This window comes from Artemia sp. Qi Xiang Cuo, chromosome 13, assembly GCF_049724085.1.
Source record: "Artemia sp. Qi Xiang Cuo chromosome 13, ASM4972408v1, whole genome shotgun sequence".
In the NCBI taxonomy this organism is placed as follows: Eukaryota; Metazoa; Arthropoda; class Branchiopoda; order Anostraca; family Artemiidae; genus Artemia; species Artemia sp. Qi Xiang Cuo.
Genome location: NC_142806.1, coordinates 5,891,015 through 5,912,132, shown reverse-complemented (window position 1 = coordinate 5,912,132; position 21,118 = coordinate 5,891,015). Strand labels below are relative to the sequence as shown.

The window sequence follows — 21,118 nt, the reverse complement described above, 5'->3', positions numbered from 1 at the left end:
TCCAACATAGAAACAGCCGCAAGAACATGGAAGCCTATAAACACCACTGCCCAAAATCATCCCTTTAGCGGGTGATAAGAAAGTTTTTACAGTTTTGCCCTATTTTCCCAAATTAGGTGACAAATTGCAAAGAATTCTTAAAAAACATAACTTAAATGTCACCTTCAAAAATTCTCTGTTTCTTAGAGTTTCGGTTACTATTGAGTCGCATCGCTCCTTACTTACAGGTCGTTACCACGAACTGTTTGAAAAGAAACAAAATCAACTAAAATTTTTTCAAAACATTCAGAAATGAAGCAGACTTTAAAAAAAAAAATCGAGAGAACTTTTTAGTTTGAAGTGAGTCAAAACAGGATGCCACCTTTCAGAAACAGCTGACAACAAAAGTGATTTGGAGAACAAAAATTGTGTTAAGCATTGCAGTAATTTGTACCTGTAACTAGCTTTTTCTGAGGGTCCCTTATTTCGAGAAATGAGCTTGTTGGTCGATCACACATGGCCCTGTTTAAAAGCATCGCTTTAACCGCTTTGAAACCACAGCAGCTGACAATTGGTATTGAGCCAAATTTCATGAAGAAAACGTTACCGTATTTCTTTGATAGTTTGGCAAGAAGAAGCTCAGGGCGTTCATTACGAAATACATACTTCGCATATCCTGATACTGGAACTTCTCTTATCCCTATAAAATTTGAGATAATATTTAAAATTTTAGAAATTAAAGAAATCACAAATTTATATCTTCAATTTTTCTCTGGATTCTGGACCGCTTACCTTGTTCAGCCCCTTTTTAGATCTCCAACTGCAAACGTACTTAGAAAAGGTAGTATTACTTAAATATGTCTATATATATATATATATTTATTTATATATATATATATATATATATATATATATATATATATATATATATATATATATATATATATATATATGTAGATAGATAGATAGATAATTTTATTCACCCACTCGATACAAAACCACAAATGGCACGAATGGAGTATAAAGAAGAAGAAAAAAAAAACAAAAAAAACACTTAACTGCAAAAACAAAAACAAACGTTACGATACACCCCCAATAAATAAAGACAATATTACAAAAACTCACTAAGGACGAATTGCAATTGCCAGACTACTAGGCCCAAGCGACCCCAAAAATTCAGAACGACGTTTCGTCACAGCAGCAATCGGATCTGTGATACCGAACCTTGCAGACATCTTGGAATTATTAACCCACGGTGGGGTATTTAAAAGAAATTTTGCATATTTGTAAAAAAGTGATCGAAGGTTTCTTTTATCACTAACACTAAATATATGCCAAAACGGTGATAAAGCCAGAAAGTGTGGGATCACCAGTGCATTATATAGCCTAGCTCGAATTTGTCGATTATATTTCGCATTAGTTGAAGATAGCGCCCCGTAAGCCTTACGTGCCTTTTCTGCGAAATTACTTATTAGGCGAGCACGTGTAGATGCCATGTTATGACCTATAGGCATTCCTAAGTACATTATGGAGTCAGACAGTGGACCCTCTTGAGCACCAAATTTGACAGCAAGATCTATACAATCTGCATTTCTCCTATTGAAAGCAACAATCTCGCTTTTACTTGCATTAAAAGATAGGCCTATCTCTCTATAAGCATCATCTAGAATCTGAAAATTTTCATCAATACGAGACAAACATCTACTTAAATTAAAAATATCATCTGCGTAATTAAGTAATGTTACATCCAAACCTCGGAAAATGCAGCTCATTTGCACTAACTTTTGGGCCTCGAGAACACTATTATTATACAACCGGGGTGACGAAATTGCACCCTGCCTAATGCCCTTTCTAACCGGAATAGCTTTTGGTAATACAATCGGCCCGTTAGGAGACGGGACTTTAACTTGGACTCGAAGCTTCTTATACATATCCCGAAAAGGCAAAATAACCGATCGGTCCACACCACGTTTATGAGCAGACACTAATAACTGGGGATGTATCCCAGAATCAAAAGCACGTCTAACATCGTGACTCGCTAGAATAAGGGATTCATTCAGTTCATCAGCTTCTATTAATATATTAGCAAGAATATAATGGACGTGCTCGCGACCAACACCTTTTTTAAATCCGAACTGATTATCGGGGGTAGAACATTGAAAAGCAATATGATCTATAACTAGCAATTCCATAAGCTTACATAAAACCGGCGAAACAGTTATAGGGCGGTAAGATACGCATTCAAACGGATTTTTCCCTTTTTTCAAAATAGGTGTAATTACTCCAGTACCAAAAACGTCGGGAACGAGACCAGAATTAAAGATACTTTGGAATAGAAGCTCTAAATGACTCAGGAGACCAGCAGTACCATGTACAAGATGCAACCCACACAACTTGTCGACACCTTTCGATTGTTTCTTTTTTAATTTTGAAATTGCACGAATCAGATTAGGAACAGTTACTATGTAGCCAACACCAGAACTAGGCAATTCCATGAACTTATCAAGTTCGACTTCATATTTATCTTCAAGATCTTGTTCGGGTGGAGAGAACTCAGAAGTAAAGTGGGACACCCAATCTTGCTCAGAGATCACAGGTTCGACACTATTCTGATCACCCTTACGTTTAAGAAATCTCCACACAGCATTTGGATCATTACTTATCAATTGACTATGTTGATCGATCACTTCACATTTATGCTTAGACAAAATCTTAGCAAATCTGCGTTTGCTGAACAGCCGAACTTCATTTACAACACCTGATTTCGGACGACCACACTCGTTCCAGAGCCTAAGCCAAAATTTTGCACGACCACATGCTTCACTTAGAGCAGGGTTTTCGGACCACTTTGGAATTTCCGTTCCCACTCGGACTTTACGAATGGGGACCGCAGCGGCCTCGGCAGATAACAGTGCGTGAGATATTTCACTACAGTAGATGTTTAGTAGCAGCTGTTTCTCTTCATCTTGAATACATACACTCTGCTGTAGTAATTGGAACGGCACTTTAATCTTTGTGAGAATCTCATCCAATACGTAATGATAAGTAGCCAGGTCAATTTTACTCCAATTAGTTTTGATTTTCCACTTCTTTTCATTAGTTGGGGGGTTAGGAGAGGCAGGAATTACTCGAAAAGTGTTTATAATTGGAAAGTGATCAGACGCGCTTACGCTCAGATCTACGTGCGAATTGCCGCAAGCTGGAGATTGGATGGAACTTAACATGAAGTCGAGAGATGAAGTCGAGCCTGAGTTATGGATATAAGTAAAACACAGATCATTGTTAGCAAGACGAAGACCGTCACAGGAAGATAGGAGGATCTGTGCTCGAGCGTTAGACTCATCAGTCAAGTCACAGTTCACGTCACCAGCGACTATACATACAAGGCCCTGGCTAGAACAGCTGCCCACCGAACTCGATAGCTTACTGCAGGCTTCACTAAATTTTTTTTCTGATTTACTGTCTCTGTAGTCTGTTGGCATGTACACAGAGTGGATAACAGTTTTGTGCACCTTAACAGCAACAAAAAAGTCTGAAGATTTATACAGAATGGGATTTAACCTGCTGCTAACAAGAATGGCGATTCCACCGGACGGCCTTCCCCTGCCCGATGACTTTGCAGGAGTAGCAAATACTTTGACGCCATCGTTTAGCTCAAGCAGACTAACGGCTTGATTCGAGAGGAAGTGTTCCTGCACACAGAGTACATCATTATAACATAACAATCCTTCTAACAGTGGCATTTTATCAACCACTCCACCATTTAAGTTCCATGAAACAACCCGTATAGAATCACCGATCATTGTTTAGAAATTAGCTTCTGAGCTACTGGACATTGGAAGCTGTAGCACGGGTGTCGAGAAGAACCACACAGAGCGCATTTGGGGGCATTTTGGCATGGATTGTCCCGAGAGCTGGAAGGATCTCCACCTCACATTGAACATGTCGGGTGATCTACACAAGATTTTGCTGCATGTCCGTAGGACTGACAGTTGTAGCACTGCATCGGTAAGAATTTAAATTCTGTAATGGGTAGTCGCTCGTAACCAAAAATGGGCGGAGAGTTCATTGCGATAAAGAGATGAGCTTTGCTTTCAAACTGTAATTTGAATGACCGAGTACTACCAATTTGTACGGCCTTAACACAGTTCGGTACAACTGAGCGCAGTTCGTCATCTGAAGTTTCAGTGGGAACGTGGCGGATTATTCCGAAGAAAGCGGGAGTTTTTACTTTAACACTTATAGTTGAGTCACTTTTACCCACTGCCTCAGCCAGGGACTCGGCAGCATTCTTGTTGTTCAAGACTACTCTCCATTCAGATTTCCTAGGTTTCAGCTCCACAATGTTCGAACTAGTATCACCACATACTCTGTCCAAATAGGATTTCCGAGCGCTAGGGTTCGAAAGATCTTTCGGGGATTCTTCAAAACAACCGCATATGACAGTTTCGACATGATCGTGTTGGTTTCTGCCGCAGGCATAGCAGAGACAGAAGGAGAGGGATTAGAATCCACGTAACTATCGAACTTAGCACACAATTCGTTTACTTTCCGGGTTAGGGTAGCCGTCACTTCTCCCGGGATTATCGGAACCTCATCAGGTTCGAAAATCACAAACCGCGGCAACGAGATATTTTTATCTTCACAAACCCGAAATACTTTTAATATGTCCAGGATATCATCGGTGTTCTTCGATCGCGCAGTAACACGTGTGGTAATTCCTGCTAGGGGCCACAATAACTCCTTCGCCATTGCAATTGCTTCCTCTGAGAAAAACTCGACTGCTTTTTTCGCTATATCCTCCGAGCGATTACCAGCTTTTATCGCACGGAAAGCATAATTCAGTAACGCATTCCAAACCAATTTCTCATTACTCCCCATCGCAACAGCCACGTCACAATCCGTAATGCAAAATCAAAGTCCGAGGGGAGGAGCCAGTTCAATAAACTACGACGTAATACAGAGCTATTTAAGCTAATAAGCGAGGGAAGCGTAGTCTCTTGCTACCTGATCCCCGCAGTTTAAGGGAGTCACACTCCCGGCAGGTACAACGGCCCTTGCGACAAGAAACTCCCCTCTTCTGCTCGCTTATTAGTAAAATTTAATAATATGAACGCACTCTAGAATCCGCTATTAAGAATTATTATTAGTATTTCAAACTAAGTCACTGAATTAAATTCAAGCCCAAGCAGTGAATGAATGAATATCAATAATCTAGGTCAAGTTCAGGTCAATTCACCAAAAGTCGACTGTTATTTATTCCAAACTAAGTCACTGAATTAAATTCAAGTTCAAGCAGTGAATTAATGAACATCAAGAAACTAGGTCAAGTTCAAAGCAAATGAATTAATCCTGGTTGAGAGCACGCTTTAAAGTTCAAGAAATCCAAAAAAGATGTTTTCACTTGGGAGACTGAATCAAGACTGAAATACATCCGATCAAAATTTTCAGATAGCCATTTTGTTCAATGTAGTTGGAGGCTTTGGAAATTAAAACTAGAATCGGAGGATGAATATCCCCCCCCCTCACGCCCATCATTGCCCCACACCCGTCCGCTCACCCGGGGGTTAGATCCCGGTTTGTGATTGTCTGTGTATTTTCGTCAACTGGTGTCAGTGATGATGAAGCCCCACCACCCCCCACCGGGCGCAGAGAGTCGGGTCTGTCATGGGGGCATAAAAGGTTTTATAGAAAGTGTTGTCGTAAAAACTTTAAGAAGGGCTATTTTTTTTGGAAATTGAGAGGCCTATTGTCTTTTTTAATGGTCGAAAGTGATCGGAGGGAGACTCAGCCCCCCCCCGCCCCACCTTTCCCCACACAGTTCTGCTCATCCGGTTGATATCTTCCTGCGTGGCCACTTAAGTGAAAGATCTGTAACTTTGTAGATCCCGCCTCTTCCTCCACGCGCCATCGGGATAAGGGTAGTAAGTTCTACACTTGGTGCATATAAGGTTCTTATAAAAAGTTTCGTAGTAGAATATACAAAAATGTCTAAGTCGAATTGACATTGGGGGCACAAGTGCCTTTTTTATTCTTTTACCGTGATCAGAGGTCCCATTTGCCCCCCCCGACGCCCCTTACGTCCCAACACACTTCCCCACAAAATTTGAGATAGCCATTTTGTCCAACCTATTAAAAAAGTTCATTCGTAAAATAGCTCATTAGATTGGAAATTGAAGGGCTAGTGCCCTTTTTAAAATTCCAAAGTGTTCAGAGAGCAACTAACCCCATACCCCCCCCACCCTTTTACCCCACAAAACCAATAAAAATTTTTTTTTAGGCAGTTTCTTACAATTAATTGACATGTCCATTAAGTTTTTCGGTGTTGATGCCCTCCCCCCCCACGGTGCCCTCAGGGCCCTAGCGGGTAGGGTTGCCCGGGTGGCCGAGAAGGGTTGTATCTACAGCCTAATAGTGTATAATTTGGAGGGGGTTAATGGGACTGGTACTCAGAAGTTTGAGTGTCTTTTTTTAAGATTGAGGGTGATCGTATGGTGGATAGCCCCTCCCCCCACAGCCTTGTATTTTCACGATCATAGGCAGTGCAATCTTGCTGCCTAAGTAAAGAACGATGTTGTCGCAATGTATTATTTTTTTTCATTAGACCAGGGCACTTCGTATTGGAGGAGTTGTCATAGAAACTTCGAAAAGGGCTCATTTGATTAGAAATTGGAATGGCTAGTGCCCTTTTTAAAAGTCAAACGTGATTCGAAGGCAACTAACACCCCTTCCACGCACACCATGTCTCCACACACATCCAATAACCCTTTGTAGAAAGCCAATTTTTTCAAAGGAGTTGATTTAAAAATAGACATTGTGTTTAAAATTAGGATAAGTAATATACCGACCTCAATTCAAGGGTTAGAGGTTATGAACTGGTGGCAGATAATGTTTTTTTATGACAATCAGTTTCGTAGAAGCATCAAAAAGGGTTCAGTCGATTGGAAATTCAAAGGGTTAGTGACATTTTTGATAGTCGTAAGTGATTGGATAGCGACTAAGCCCCCTTACACGCCCACCACGTCCACACACACATCTAAGCAGACGTAATAGACACACCAATTATTAAATTGATATGAAATTTCTGAAAAATAGTACAGGCTTGCAATCAACCCCCTCCCCCCCACCGACCTCCTGACCAGGGGGTGAAGGTCGGGCGGGGGTGGCTATAAGGTTCTGAGATTGCGCGGTGTCATTGAATAATAGACATTGGATCTTGTCTTATGTACTTGAAATGGACAGTGCCATTTTCTATAGTTGAAAGTGATTGGAGGGCAACTAAACCCCCTCTCTTACGCCCACCTTTCCCTCAAACGCATCCAATGATGTTTTTTGGTTTCATGAAAATTGAAAGGGCTAGTAACCTTTTAATAGTCGAAAGTGATTGAATGGCAACTAACCCCCCTCTCACGCCCACCAGGTCCCCAAACACATCCAATCAAAATTTTTTGATATACACTTTGTTTAACTGAGATGAAAGTTTCAGACAGGAGTTCTGTGATACTGAGCCACACCTATCAGCCCTCATGTAAATGGTAGTTAGTTCTGATCAATTGAGAGTTAATGTTTTCTGAGTTTAATTTTTTTTTCTTTAAAAATACCCTCGCACACGTCCACGTGGTCCCCAGACCCATCCCCTCAAAAGTTTGGGAGAGGCAGTTTGTTCAACGTCAGTGGAAGGCCCAACCCCTCCCCGGCGAATCCCTCAGGGCACGGGCGTTAAATTAAGCCCTGGAGGCCGATTCGGCTTTTATTGAAGGAATGATCTTAGATACGACTGAGGGGGGCTCATTAGATTGGTAACCAGACATGATATTGTTCTGTTTCAGATTTAGAGTGATAGACGTGTGGTTACCCCTCCCCCCAGCGCCGAGTCTTTTAAAGATCAGAGCAATCTCTCGTGCGCTTCCTCAGTACATAAAGATGTTTTCACAATATAGTATAATGAACTTGTAGTTATAGCAGGGGTGGCTGTAAGGTTTTTACAGAAAGCTTTGTGGTAGAAGCTTTATAAAGTGCTCATTTGATTGAAAATCCAAAGGGTTAGTGCCCTTTTTAATAGTCAAAAGAGATTGGAGGGCAACTAACCCCCTCTCACGCTCACCTTTTCTCCAAACACATCAAATCAAAATTTTGAGATATCCATTTTAGTCAACGTAGTTGAAAGTTCTTGAAATTAGGTCTTTGAGGATGACAACCCCCCACAGCCCTCCCTCAGAGCCCGGGTTTCAAGTTATGCCCTGGGGGCATATCAGGTTTTTATTTTACGAGCTTTGATTGACACTTTTAATATTTCTCATTAGATTTGAAATAATAAGGGTTAGTGAACTTTTTATTAGTCTAATTATATTTGAGGGCACCTAACCCCCGTCTCAAGCCCTCTTTATACACACAAACATAAGATAACAATCGTGAGAGATCTAGTTTGCTCAAAGTTTTTGACAGTTTTGGACATGAGGTCTTTAAGGTCTAAAGCACCCCCCACCCGCCCCCATCCCTCCGGTCAAGGGTTTTAAGTTTTGCCCCTGGGGGCATATAATGTTTTGATCTAATGTGATGTTGTAGACACTTCAAAAAGTGCTCATTCGATGTGAAATATAAAGAGTTAGTGCCCTTTCTTTGAGAGTATGGGCAAGTGTTTTAAGTTATGTCCAGGGGATATTTAAAGTTTTTATGGAAGGAATGGTTGTTTGACTTCAGAAGAGTATCAGTCTTTCTCCCTTAAAAAGACAGTGACAATACAGAACGAACAGAAATTAATCAAAAAACTTTTTGCACAAAATAGGTTTTTCAAAAAAAGTAATGAAAAAAATAGATTTATTTCTTTATAATAAAAGAAAGATTTAGATGTCTAGGGCACGTTCTACGGATGAAGGATGACAGATTGACGAAGATTATCCTTTTCACCCAATCATCAAGGGCCAAGCAGAAAGCAGGTTGTCCGCAGGGGTTGTGGTAGGACCTCATAAAGAAAGATTTAAGTGACATGGGACCGTCACATGAGCATGTATAGAGGGAGTCTTTTACAATATTGGGAGGGCAGATGAGCGTGGGGATTTGTTTTGGCCTCAGGCGGCTTGGTGCTGTTGTGAGGTGTTAGTAGTAGTATAATGGTCAAGAAAATGTAATGGTAATAAACTTAGAATGTTTTAATTTGACGCATCAACTGAAAGCTTCTGTCACATGAATGATAAATAGGTATGAAAGTCTTCATTAATTTTATAATTTAAAGATCTCTTTCAGACAATATAGACAAAAAAAATTTACTTGGTATTCAGTAGCCCCAGTATATGCTCGCAAAGGAATAAAGAATTATCTGAAGACAAGCAGGATTTTATTGAGAAAATAATAATATATATGTCGTAATTTAGTATACACAAAAATATTGAAAAAAAAACGTATCAAATAACAAGCTACGGAAAAAAGTTTTTGAATCTAAGATAAAATCAGAGATTATTTTTATAAAAAACAAATACTTAAGGAAGCAAAAAACAAAATTTTATGTATTTATTAAAATTATGAACAATGTACCTATTCCAAGCAGAAGAAACCATCTAATACTGTAGGTTGCTAAAATTCTTGTAAACGAAAATCAAAAACTCCACTCACGATTTTTAGATAGCCAATTTAGTCAACAGCGTTGATTTCCAGACATGTATTATGTTTTTGAGGAGGACACTCCCTCTACGGCCCTCAGGGCAAGGGTTGTAAGTTAGTCACTGGTTTCATATAATGTTTTTACATAAATCTAGTTTGTATACAAAAAAATAAGAGCTCCGTAGCGTTTCAAGTCAAATGTAGAGTTCTAGCAGGTTACCGAACCCCCTCTCAAAACCACCCTTTACAAACCCACCTCAACACCAATGTGTGATATAACCGTTTTACAAAACCGATGGTTACTTTTTTTGAAGTCTGTACTGTTGGCGTATCATAACCAAGGAGCACTTTCGTGACGTTCGGAACGATTTCAATCGAAGGATTAGCGATAAGGAAGTGGATGATATTCTACAAACTGGGCTCTGGTGAGTGGAAGTTGAAATTGCTACGGTCATTTTTAATATTCACTCCATAATTATATTTAATATTCGATTATATGCCCTGTGGGCTTAGAATTTTTTTATAAAGCGCGTTGTCGTATATAATTCCCACATTTCTCAGAAAGGAGGAACTTTATATGTAGCCGGAAAAGTGTAAGCTTATAAATTTTTTTGATTTTCCCTCACCCCCCTCTAACTCCAGAAAGGTAAACACCTCACTCATATACAAAATGGCATCGTGAAAATGGTTACACGTGATTTTTTTTCTTTTTACCATAACTATATTCTCGGATTATTCCTATCCCCCCCCTTCCGCCCCTAAGGGTCCAACACAAGTCCGAGTCCACGGGGTTGATATCCATGTTCTTTTAGGTCTTTAACTTGTCGGAACAGGGTGTCTGTGATGCTGACGACCCCCCACCCCCCTCAGTGCGAAGAGTGTAGGTTATGTCCTGGTGTATTAAATTTTTTTAGAGACAGTTTTTTATTATTAAATTCGAGACTTGCTATTTTTTGTGAATTCAGTTTCCTAGCTTCTTTTTTACTTTTATAAATGTATAGGAGTTGGACACAGCCCCCCCACGAACCTCCTGTTACAAATCCTTTCCGCGAAACCGGTTTAGCTCGTCCGGAGGGTCAAATGAAGGGTCAGGGATGAACCGGTGTATCTCACACCTCTTCCCCCAAGCTAACACATGACATAGGTCTTTATTTAGTACCTGGGATAAGCTAATGTTTTTATAAAAAGTTTCTTCGTATAAGATACAACAAGTGATCATTCGAAGATACCTTGTGAGCACAATTGCCTTTTTTAGTCGTCGAACGTGAGCAGAGGGCCCCTTGGCCCCCCCCTACGCCCAGTACGTTCCCCACCGCTTCCAAGCAACAGGGGAGATAGCAATGGTTTACCAAGGAGTACAAAAGGTACTGAGTCATATTGCTCATTCGAGTGTAAATTGAATAGATATAGCCCTGTTTATAAGTCCAAAGTTTGCAGAGAGCACCGAACCTCCTTCCACGCCCACATGTTTCCCAACCACGTTCAATAAAAATTGTGAGATAGGCCTTTTATTCCACTTAAATTACATGTACCACCCGGTTGTATTGGTGGATCACACCCCCCCCCCAGTATCTCTCCGGGCACGAGGGGTCTTGAAAGCACGAGGGGCCTATACGTGTTGGCGATACAGAAAACTAGGGTAGACGGTGGAGGTGTTAGAATGTGAGTGTTACTCAGTCGTTCTAGTGTCTTTTTTTAAGATTGAGATTGATCGAATTGTGGAGAGCTACTCCCCACACAGCCTCGGATTTTCACGATAATAGGCAGTACAATCCTGCTGCCTAAGTAAAGAACGATGTTTGCACTATGTATTATTTTTTTTTCCATAGACCAGTGCCCTTCGGAGTGGTGGAGTTGTCATAGAAACTTAGAAAAGGTATCAGTTGATTGGATATTTGACTTAATCGGTAAATTTTGAATAGTCGAAAGTTAGTAGAAGTCACATACCACAACTTCCACGCCCAACATGTCTCAACACAACGCAACTCAAACTATGGAGATATACATAGTATTACACGGAGTTTAATTCACACTATCAAGTGATTTGATGTGTATGACCCGTCATCTAGAGCCCACACGTCACGGTGGATAGGTTATGCACTGGGGGCATATAATTATTTTTCTAATAAAAATAAGTGTCGTGGCATCTTCATAAATTGATCATTAGAGTTGACATTCATATGGAGTTTGCACTTTTTAATATTAGTTAGTGATTTGATGGCAATTAAATCCCCTCACACGCCCAACTATACAACAAACACACCAACTCAAAATTATTAGATCGCCATTTAATTAATCGTATTGCAACTTTCTGAAACTGAGGTCTGTACGGATCTCAACCCCCTCCCCCCACAGCCCTCACGTCAAGGTTTGTATGTTATGCCCTGGGGGTATATAAGGTTCTTATAGAAAGCGTTGTCGTATAAACTTCGCCAATGGCTATGTGGATTGGAAATTCACAGGGCCAGTTCAATTTTCTATAGTTGTGAGTGATTGGAGGGCAACTAAACCCCCTCTCTTATGCCCACCAGTCCCTCAAACGCATCCAATGATGTTTTTCGATTTCATGAAAGATGAAAGGGCTAGTAACCTTTTTAATAGTCGAAAGTAATAGGATGGCAACTAATCCCCTTTCACGCCCACCATTTCCTCAAACACATCCAATAAAAATTTTGAGAAATACACTTTGTTTATCGGAGATGAAAGTTTCAGAAATTAGATCTTTGAGAATGAGCACCCACACACAGGACTCTGGTACCTTTTTGTGATTTATTTTAAAGTTATTGTGAATTATTTTTGAGTTGAACGTTTTTTGAGGGCAACTAACCCTCTCACACGCCCACGTTTTCCCCAGACAAATCCAATCATAATTTTGGGATAGGCATTTTGTTCAACTTACGTGGAAGGCCCAACCTCTCTCCAGCGCCGCACTCAGGGCCCTTGCTGGCAATGACTAACTGGAGTCAGCGACTGCGGTTAGGTTATGACTGAGCTTATATAAGTCGGAGGGGGGCGAAGAATATTTGTCCAAAGACAGACTCGAGTTATGGTGCAGAGTTATTGTGGTAGAATTGTGGATACCCCCTCCCCCCAGAGCCTCTGATTTTCACGTTCAGATCCATCATACTTGAGCGGCCTAAGTAAATAACGTAGTTTTAACACTATTTTAGATTTACCGGGGAGTTCGTGAAGGGGGGGTTGTACGGTTTTTACATAAAGCTGTGTGTTAGACGCTGTATAAAGGGCTCATTTTATTGGAAATAAATACGGTTAGTGCCCTATTTAATAGTCAAAAGAGATTGGAGGGCAACTAACCCCCTCTCACGCTCACCTTTTCTCCAAACATATCAAATCAAAATTTTGAGATATCCATTTTATTCAACGTAGTTGAAAGTTCTTGAAATTAGGTCTTTGAGGATGACAACCCTCCAACGCCCTCCCTCAGAGCAAGGGTTTCAAGTTATGCCCTGGGTTAATATAAGGTTTTTATTGGAAGCTCTGTCATGGAAACTTGGAAAAGTGCTCAGTCTATTTGAAATTCAAAGTGATAGTTACATTTTATTATGTTTTGCTATAAAGTGATGTTGTAGAAACTTCAAAAAGGGCTCATTCGATTTGAAATATAAAGGGTTAGTGCCCTTTCTTTTAGATTAGGGGCAAGGGCTTTAAGTTATGTACAGTTGATATTTAAGGTTCTTATGGAAGGAATGGTTTTTTTGACTTCATAAGAGGCTTAGTTTCTCCCTTAAAAAGACAGTGTCAATAAAGAACGAACAGAAATTAATAAAAAGACTTTGCACAAAATAAGAATTTCAAAAAAATTAATGAAAAAAAGAGATATATTTCTTTATAATAACAGAAATATTTAGATGTCTACTGCACGTTCTAATGATGAAGGATGATAGATTGACGAAGATTATCATTTTCACCCAATCATCAATGGACAATCAGACAGCAGATTGTCCTCAGTGGTGGTGGGAGGATCTCATAAAGAAAGATTTAAGGGAATTGGGAACTTCCCGTGAGCATGTAAAGAGGGAGGCTTTGAAAATATTGGGATGGAGGAGGAGCGTGCGTAGTTGTGTTGGCCTCAGGTGGCTTGGTGCTGTGGTGAGTTGTTAGTAGTAGTATAATGGTAAAGAAAATTTAATGGTAAAAAAATTGTAATGTGGTCATTTGACTCATCAACTGAAAGATTCTGTAACATGAATGATACATAGTTATGAAAGTATTCATTGATTTTATAAGTTAAATGTATCTTACAGACAGCCGAGACAAAAAAACTTGAATGATTAGAACTTGTAACCCGTATATGCTCTAACAGGAAAAAATAATTCTATTAATCAACTCGTTTTTTTTATTAAAAAAATAATAAGCTATACGTATTATTTTATTATAATTAATAATATTGAAAAAAAAACCGCTCAATTTAAAATATACTTAACTAATTTCATGAATATCAGATAAAATAATTTAGTATTTTAATAAATAAAAATTAAAATATAAAGAAAACAAAAAAAGTCTATTAAACTATTAAAAATAGCAAAACTTTACATATGCACATCATAATCACAAATATAATACGGGCTTTTAATCAAAGTATTTTACTGGACCATCACAAAGTGTTTTCAGCTGAGCATTAATAAGCTGAGTTATTTGACTAATAGAACAAAAGTAAAAACCTTAGAGATGGAGTGATAGGTCCTTCATCCATCGTTTGCCACATTGCCAATATGATCAATTACACATAAAGTTTTCTTAACAAGTTATAATTTCATTTCTAATAACCTTGACAAAGTCATCTCCTATAACCTATTAACTAGGACAACAATTGTTTAAAGTACTAAAAACTTATTGTATCAAATAAATCAATTTACTTTTAAATACTTAATGTAATAGTTTAAACTATCTCTATGTATTTAAAGACTAATTAGTATTTATTTGAAAAGCGATTTTACTATATGCTGCAAATATTGATCTCTACATAAAAATGAAACTACAACATTTAGTTTTTCATTAGAGTTACATTATGATAAAAAAAAGGAGACAATGTTTAATGGACCAAAAAAAAATAATTAACAAAAAATGTGATTTAATTAAAAAATAAGCGAATATTACAGACTTAAATTATTTAACAAGGACTAACTATAAACTTTTAAATATAGTTGTATAAGATCGTCTTCGTTATTCGAAATTCATGGTTATATTGACAGCCAGCAGTATTATCAGACAAAGAGGTGAGTAATTATCCCCTCAGACAGTATATGTCAAATTTTCCTGATACTTGCAGAGTATCTTACATTATGAATAACCACATTCATTCCTTAAGATACCGGCTCCTAGACGCCCGTGTTCTCCAAAAGAGGGATCCCTCAAGGTTTATAAGTAGGAACTTGTCTAGATAAGATTTTATAATTTGACGGTAACTTTATTTACATTGATTACGCTGGAACTTTTAGTTTGGATGATTACTAGGTATGGGTTATTTACCGAGACACTTAAAAAATAAAGTAATTTATATAAAATGTAGGAGAGACCTGCGTCAATGTTATTTAGACGAAGACTTTAATTGTTCATTCGCTAAAAAAAAATTTATTTTGTTATCTCTGAAAAGGATTACATACTTCCAGCACAAATCTATTTCTGACAATCTTCTCTACAAGGTTTCAGACGCAAAATTCTAGAATGTGTGGTTGAGAGTAATCGCAAATGTTAGCCACATGTGATTCATATAAATTAAGAAACACATACACGACGGAAGAGCCTGACGATTTTATCTGTTAGATCCTGATGTTTATCATCAGAATTCCTTAGTAAATAGTCTTCACAAGATTTTATGACTAACGTGGACGACTGCTCAACTATAGCGGGAACAGCGTGCTAGTCCCCAGAGGGGATAGTTGTTTCAATAAACAATTCAGAAATCATTAGGTCTGGTTGAGGCGGGAGTAAATTTTTTGGCACCAAAGAAATATATATATATATATATATATATAAAGAAAATTCAAATTGCCCCCCCCCCCCGAATTTTGGGTGTTTCTGTCCGAATTATTTGCTCGGACCAATGCCTGTGCATTTACTGCAGACGGTGACGAAGACAAAGGTTTGAGAGGATAAGTGTGAACGCGCTCGATTCAATCACGTACACCTGCAAACCTCCTGACAACCAAAATTAGAGACGTCATAAAATATACATTTATCGCCATGTAGAACTTGAGACCACGCCGATTATTAGTCAGTAGAGTCCTTCTCACACTTGTCTATGAGTTAATGAAATTACAGCCACAGCAACTACTTCTTCAGATTGACTAAGATTGACTGACTTTGACACTTCTCACTTAGATATTTTGCACTTGAAAGTAATTCGTAATTCAATAATTCAAAATAGAATTATTTATTTCAAACAGTGATGATAGTTTAATTTTGTTTTATATACATAAAAATGATTATATAGATAAACATAATTTTATAAAGACTTATATTTATTTTAATAACATAGTCTAGTAAACATTTGAGAAAACAAGGGTTGAGTATTATATTAAAAAGATAGATTTGTTTGATACCTATACAATTTTTTAAAATTTGTTATCATAGATACTAGTTATATAGTTAATCTAATTATCATTTAGATAACTGTCCAACCTTATAGAAAATGTAAGTTTGCTGGACATGGATTTTTTTTCTATAATTTTTTAAAGAATTGAAAACATAAAAACCATAGATAAAAAAGAAATAACACCACGTTAATAAGTACGGGATTTATAAACAACTAAAAGGTATATATTATACAGTGATTTGTCATCGTGTTTAAGCATGACTTTCATAGTTTGGTTAATTTATCTCTTCGCAAAAACCAATTATAGAACCATATCAAGATACATTTTATTAATTAGGTCACCAATAGTAAAATAAAAAAAAAATACACAATATTGTTTATATTATTAATAAGATGGTTTTTATTAATTATTAATAATAAACACAAAATAAAATAATAACCTATGAAGTAATTATTTGAAAAAAACCTTAAATATATATAAATTGTATTTTAAACAATTTTGTACTATATTATATTCTTACCGCTATTTGAAAAGTAAATAAAATATATTCTCATCATTGGAGTCTTCGTGGTTCCAACTTTTTTTACAGACATTATCCTTCCAAGAACGGTCATAAAAAAGTAAAAGATTTATTTCAAATTTATCAACATCTATGCACAGGGTGACAAATAAAAATAACCTGGTATCACTTATCGAGTTTTTAAAAGATAAAATACAACATGTCTCCAGTGTATGTTAACTAAAAAACCACGCTCCTATACATAGTATAGGGGGGGGTGGGGCCTTTACAAAAGTAATGTTAGACCAGGTGAACGATTTCCGCCGCCCGAAGAGCCCACGTTTACTTTAATTCCTTCATATCCTGCCGAACCGACTCATTAGAGGCATATGGTGAGGATTACTCTACTACTAGACGATTGTAATGACTCTTATTGTTCTAGGATTTGTTAATAAAAAATGTGGACACGGCTGACCTTATACCAAAAAAAATTATCTACTAACATTGTTTGTCAAGACAACTCTCTTGTTATATACGGCAAGTAAGTTAGTGGGGGTGAGGGACAGGTGTTATGATGAAGGATGACAGTGTGAAGAACCGTTTTCTCTTCGACCAAACAGCTTGGGCTAATCGAACAGCAGGTCGCCTCCGATTGGGGTGGAAGGACGTCATAAGAAAGAGATAAATGAACTATGAAATTCGTGGGTAGAGGACAAATTATGTCATGGGACGATGCTTTTCAAAGTCCACTTCCACCCAAACTTAAAATTTTCTAAAATTATACTTTAGAATCTTTTAAAATATATATAAATTACCAAAATAGAGAGTGATAAAAACATCAGAATTGACTTCAGATGAATCAGTATATAATTGTCTCAGTGTTATATAAGGTTGTGTCTGCCCCTCTGTGTGACGAGTCTGTGGTCAGCTGTCTCGTCAGTTCTTTGTTTTTTATTAATGGCTGGCCAGTTTAGGTCTGGATCTTATATTAAATTTGAGGATCCTTCGTCCTCTACCATAGACATTTCTGTCACCCCGGTGAGGTGCCCCGGTTTCTATTATGTCCCCCCGGGACCCCGAGCCCCCTGGTGTCACGCCTCCTACGGAGGTACCCCTCGCGATCAGTAGTTTTGTCACCGAGGCAACATCTTTTAATATGCGGTTTTGCCTGATTGAAGCCCTAACTTTTCCTGTTTGTTCTTCTATAATCCGTACCCCCCCACCTATAGTCCCTAGGAGAGTCGATTCTGCAAGATTTAAAAAGATCAAGAACCCTTATCTTCACTTTCAAGGACCATGTTTTCCTAGTTGCATAGGTAACCAATAATGGAAATCTTGAACTCACAGTGTTTATTTTTATGGAGATAAACAACCCACTGACCCATTAATGAAAATTCCAGGTAAATGTTTTGTTTTATAAAGATTTCAATATCGATTTTTCGTTGGTCATTCTCACACTCTCTGAATCTTGACCGTTTCCTCGTAGCAACGATGAGGAGGTGTCCAATTTATTCCTGAAATACACAATAGTTTATTTACTAGTATACTTTAATTTTTAAGGCATGCAAAAATAGTGAGTAGGGTCACCAATTCACGAAAATGTACAGGCCTACAAAACTTTCTATTTCAATCTCTAGGGGGGGAAGTTTTGTAAAGCCCACGTCCAACCGAGGGAGTGCACAGGGAAAAGAAACTCGAACCAGGAGGTCAACAAACAAGTAAAGGGTAGCATAAAAAATCTCGGGGGTTTACCGTCCAAACCCCGCTGAGTCACGGAGAGTAAGAGGAACAGGGACGTTGTTGAAGGTGTACAGCACTGTCTCCTTAATAAAATAATTTTTTTTGCTGGTCTTTTGTCTGTTGTTATAGCTTGGACGGGTGTAGTCCTCGGAGGTTGTAGTACTTTCCTTTTTAAAAAATGGAAGCCGCTTGAGGATGTGTGTTTAACTAATAATGTCATAACAAACGAGTATAGTGTCATGTAATTTACCAGCCCAGCCCGTTGTAACATCCTTGTTTGGACATGGTTATCTTTTGAATTCTCAAATCTTTTAAATACACATGAAAGTGAGGCTTATTGATTGAGCACTTGTTTATTTTTTTTAATTGTGTGACTCGATTTTAATTCGTGATGAATATTTGAGAGACAAACACTGCTCTTCACCATAACTTATTTGAGTCTGAAAAATTCAATGTTCAGTGGTAATTCAATAGACAAAGCTCTTTTAATATTACAGCGAATTAGTCACGAATGAAGCGAATAAATGAAAGATAAAGGGGTGCTTTAGTGAAAGCTATTTATGAAAAAAGACCTGTTTTTGAAGATTTCAAGTTCTTTTGTTGCTTTATTTTTATTAGCAGTGTTATTATTAAAGCCAGGTTACAGATTTGATATTTAAAAAACCTAACTGTTGTAATTTCGGGAACATGGTTTGTTTGCTCCAGCATAAATTTGTATGTATATTCATTTAGCAGATAGGCCAACAGGAATAAATAGTCTGAAAATAATGAAAAAATAAATATAACTCTCTTTTGTCTCAGAGCAGTTCCTCACCTAACACAAAGCACCGTGGATGCTAATGGTATACTTCCAAGTTCGCGGGTGTAAAGTGGGGTAATGTAAGACAGGAGAAACAGAGTAAAAATTTAATTTTATTTATAAATATATATATAATTAATGAATTGGACTGGAAAGCTTAAAAGTTTGGAATAAAGTAAATAAAAAAAGAGCTACAATTTGAATTTACTTTCTACTTTTTCGCTTTTATCCATGCCGTGCAAGAGTCAAAAAAATAAAAAAATAAACACGAGTAAGTAGTACTAAATTAAAATAATCTATAATTTTCAATAAGGCCAATTCATTTAATTTTTTTTTTTTAATTTATAGTACTTTTGATTGCCTTAAATTTTCCATTTCTTAGTCTCCAGACCTTTTTTAAAAAAAGATACCAGGTGTCACATTAGATTTTTTTTCTATTTCCTAAGAATTAACTCAGAAAAAAACATGCCAAATTTTAGATCATTGTCCAAAGATCACTTGTACAAAATTTCATTGTGCTTGTATGCCGGGTCAGAGAGCAAGATCTCTTTTCGTAGCATAGGAAAATTAGCGGAGCGTAGGCATAGAATGGCACGCTATATGATGTCACAGCTAAAGTGTCAGTGTCTTTACACGTCATAGCTACATTCAACTATGACGTCGGAAGGCCTATTTGAATTCAGCTAAGATAATTAACATTTAATATTAAAGGAGACCGAGCCATGGACTTCTTGCTGACAGTTGCTGGACCTGTCATCTATGATGTGGGCAAACGTTTATGTTCCAAAAGCACCAAGTGGCTTCGAAAAATAGTAAAAGACTTAATTGATAATTTAGACGAATAAAAATAAATTTGGATGTCCAATTTAAAAAAAAGATCCATTGTGGAGATGATGACTAGTAAAATCTACGCTTCTAAGTCCACTAGTATTAAAGAAAGTGACTTTTTAGTTCTTATCAGAGAAGTTCAAGTGTGCCAAAATAACGAGGACAAGATGCTGAACCATCTCGGCAAAAAGTTGAAAAATGCTTGCCCTACCGCAACCATGAAAATTTGTTTACTTATGTATTAACTTCTAGATCACATTGATATGCCCTATTCATTACAAATCATCGAAAAAACATTTAATCCACCCGATTGAATACTTTCTTACAATTAAATTGACAAAAGATTTAACACGGTGTCACGTGTATGAGTAGTGTTAAGATTTGTAAGTGAAGAGATATGTACCAAATGGACAGATCTAAGACAAAGATGAATTTTTCATCACACAAGTTTCATCTGATATCTGAAGAGTTCTTAGTGAAAAATTGCTTGTTTCGGACAAGAGGTGAATTAGCTCGAGGTCCCAAAAGAATAGGTGAATCAATTCTCACATCAAAAATGTTCTGATAATATTTGATGACCATTTTGTTTCCTTGTACATAAAATTTTTCTTTTATATTTTATATTTAATTTTTTTTTATTTATTAATATAATAAAAAATTAATTTTTTCTAAAGATAAAAAAATTATAATGACCTAAGGTAGGACTCCCCCCCCCCCGAAAAAATAATCATTGAGTCCCCCCCCCGAAAGAAAATCAGGGGTGTGGCCTCTGGGGCAAGGGCTTAGTAGGGATATATAATGAACGGCGGAGGGTATTAAGTTTATAATTTCAGGATATATTAAGGTGATATTGAAGACAGATTGAAGGGCAACCAGGCCCTCCCCTCTTCTTGTCCTTTATAGGTGCCCCCTCTGCTGAACACTGATCGAAATTTTGAAACTATTATTTTGTTCAAACTAGTCAAAAGGTTTAACAGCTATACCTCCAGGAATATCATTTCCCCCAGAGAACTTGGTCAAGTATTGTAAATTATTAAGTTTAAACATTTTTTTTAAAAATAACTGATCATTATGAATAAGGGACCTGTTTGATTCTGAGTGTCTCTGAAAATTCTGAGG

General features: G+C 37.5%; 1 protein-coding gene across 1 annotated transcript in view; it reads right to left on the bottom strand.

Annotated features, from left to right (window-relative positions):
* The window catches only part of LOC148944881 (methyl farnesoate epoxidase-like), a 67,858-nt gene extending 64,076 nt beyond the window's left edge, over positions 1-3,782 (bottom strand). Inside the window, exons 1-3 of the mRNA XM_089098880.1 lie at positions 3,541-3,782; positions 3,173-3,381; positions 434-679 (exon numbers count right to left, since the gene is read on the bottom strand). Coding sequence (XP_088955006.1) covers positions 434-679; positions 3,173-3,381; positions 3,541-3,782 — 697 coding nt within the window. The remainder of the gene's footprint in view (positions 1-433; positions 680-3,172; positions 3,382-3,540) is intronic.
* Between the last annotated feature and the right edge of the window lie 17,336 nt (positions 3,783-21,118).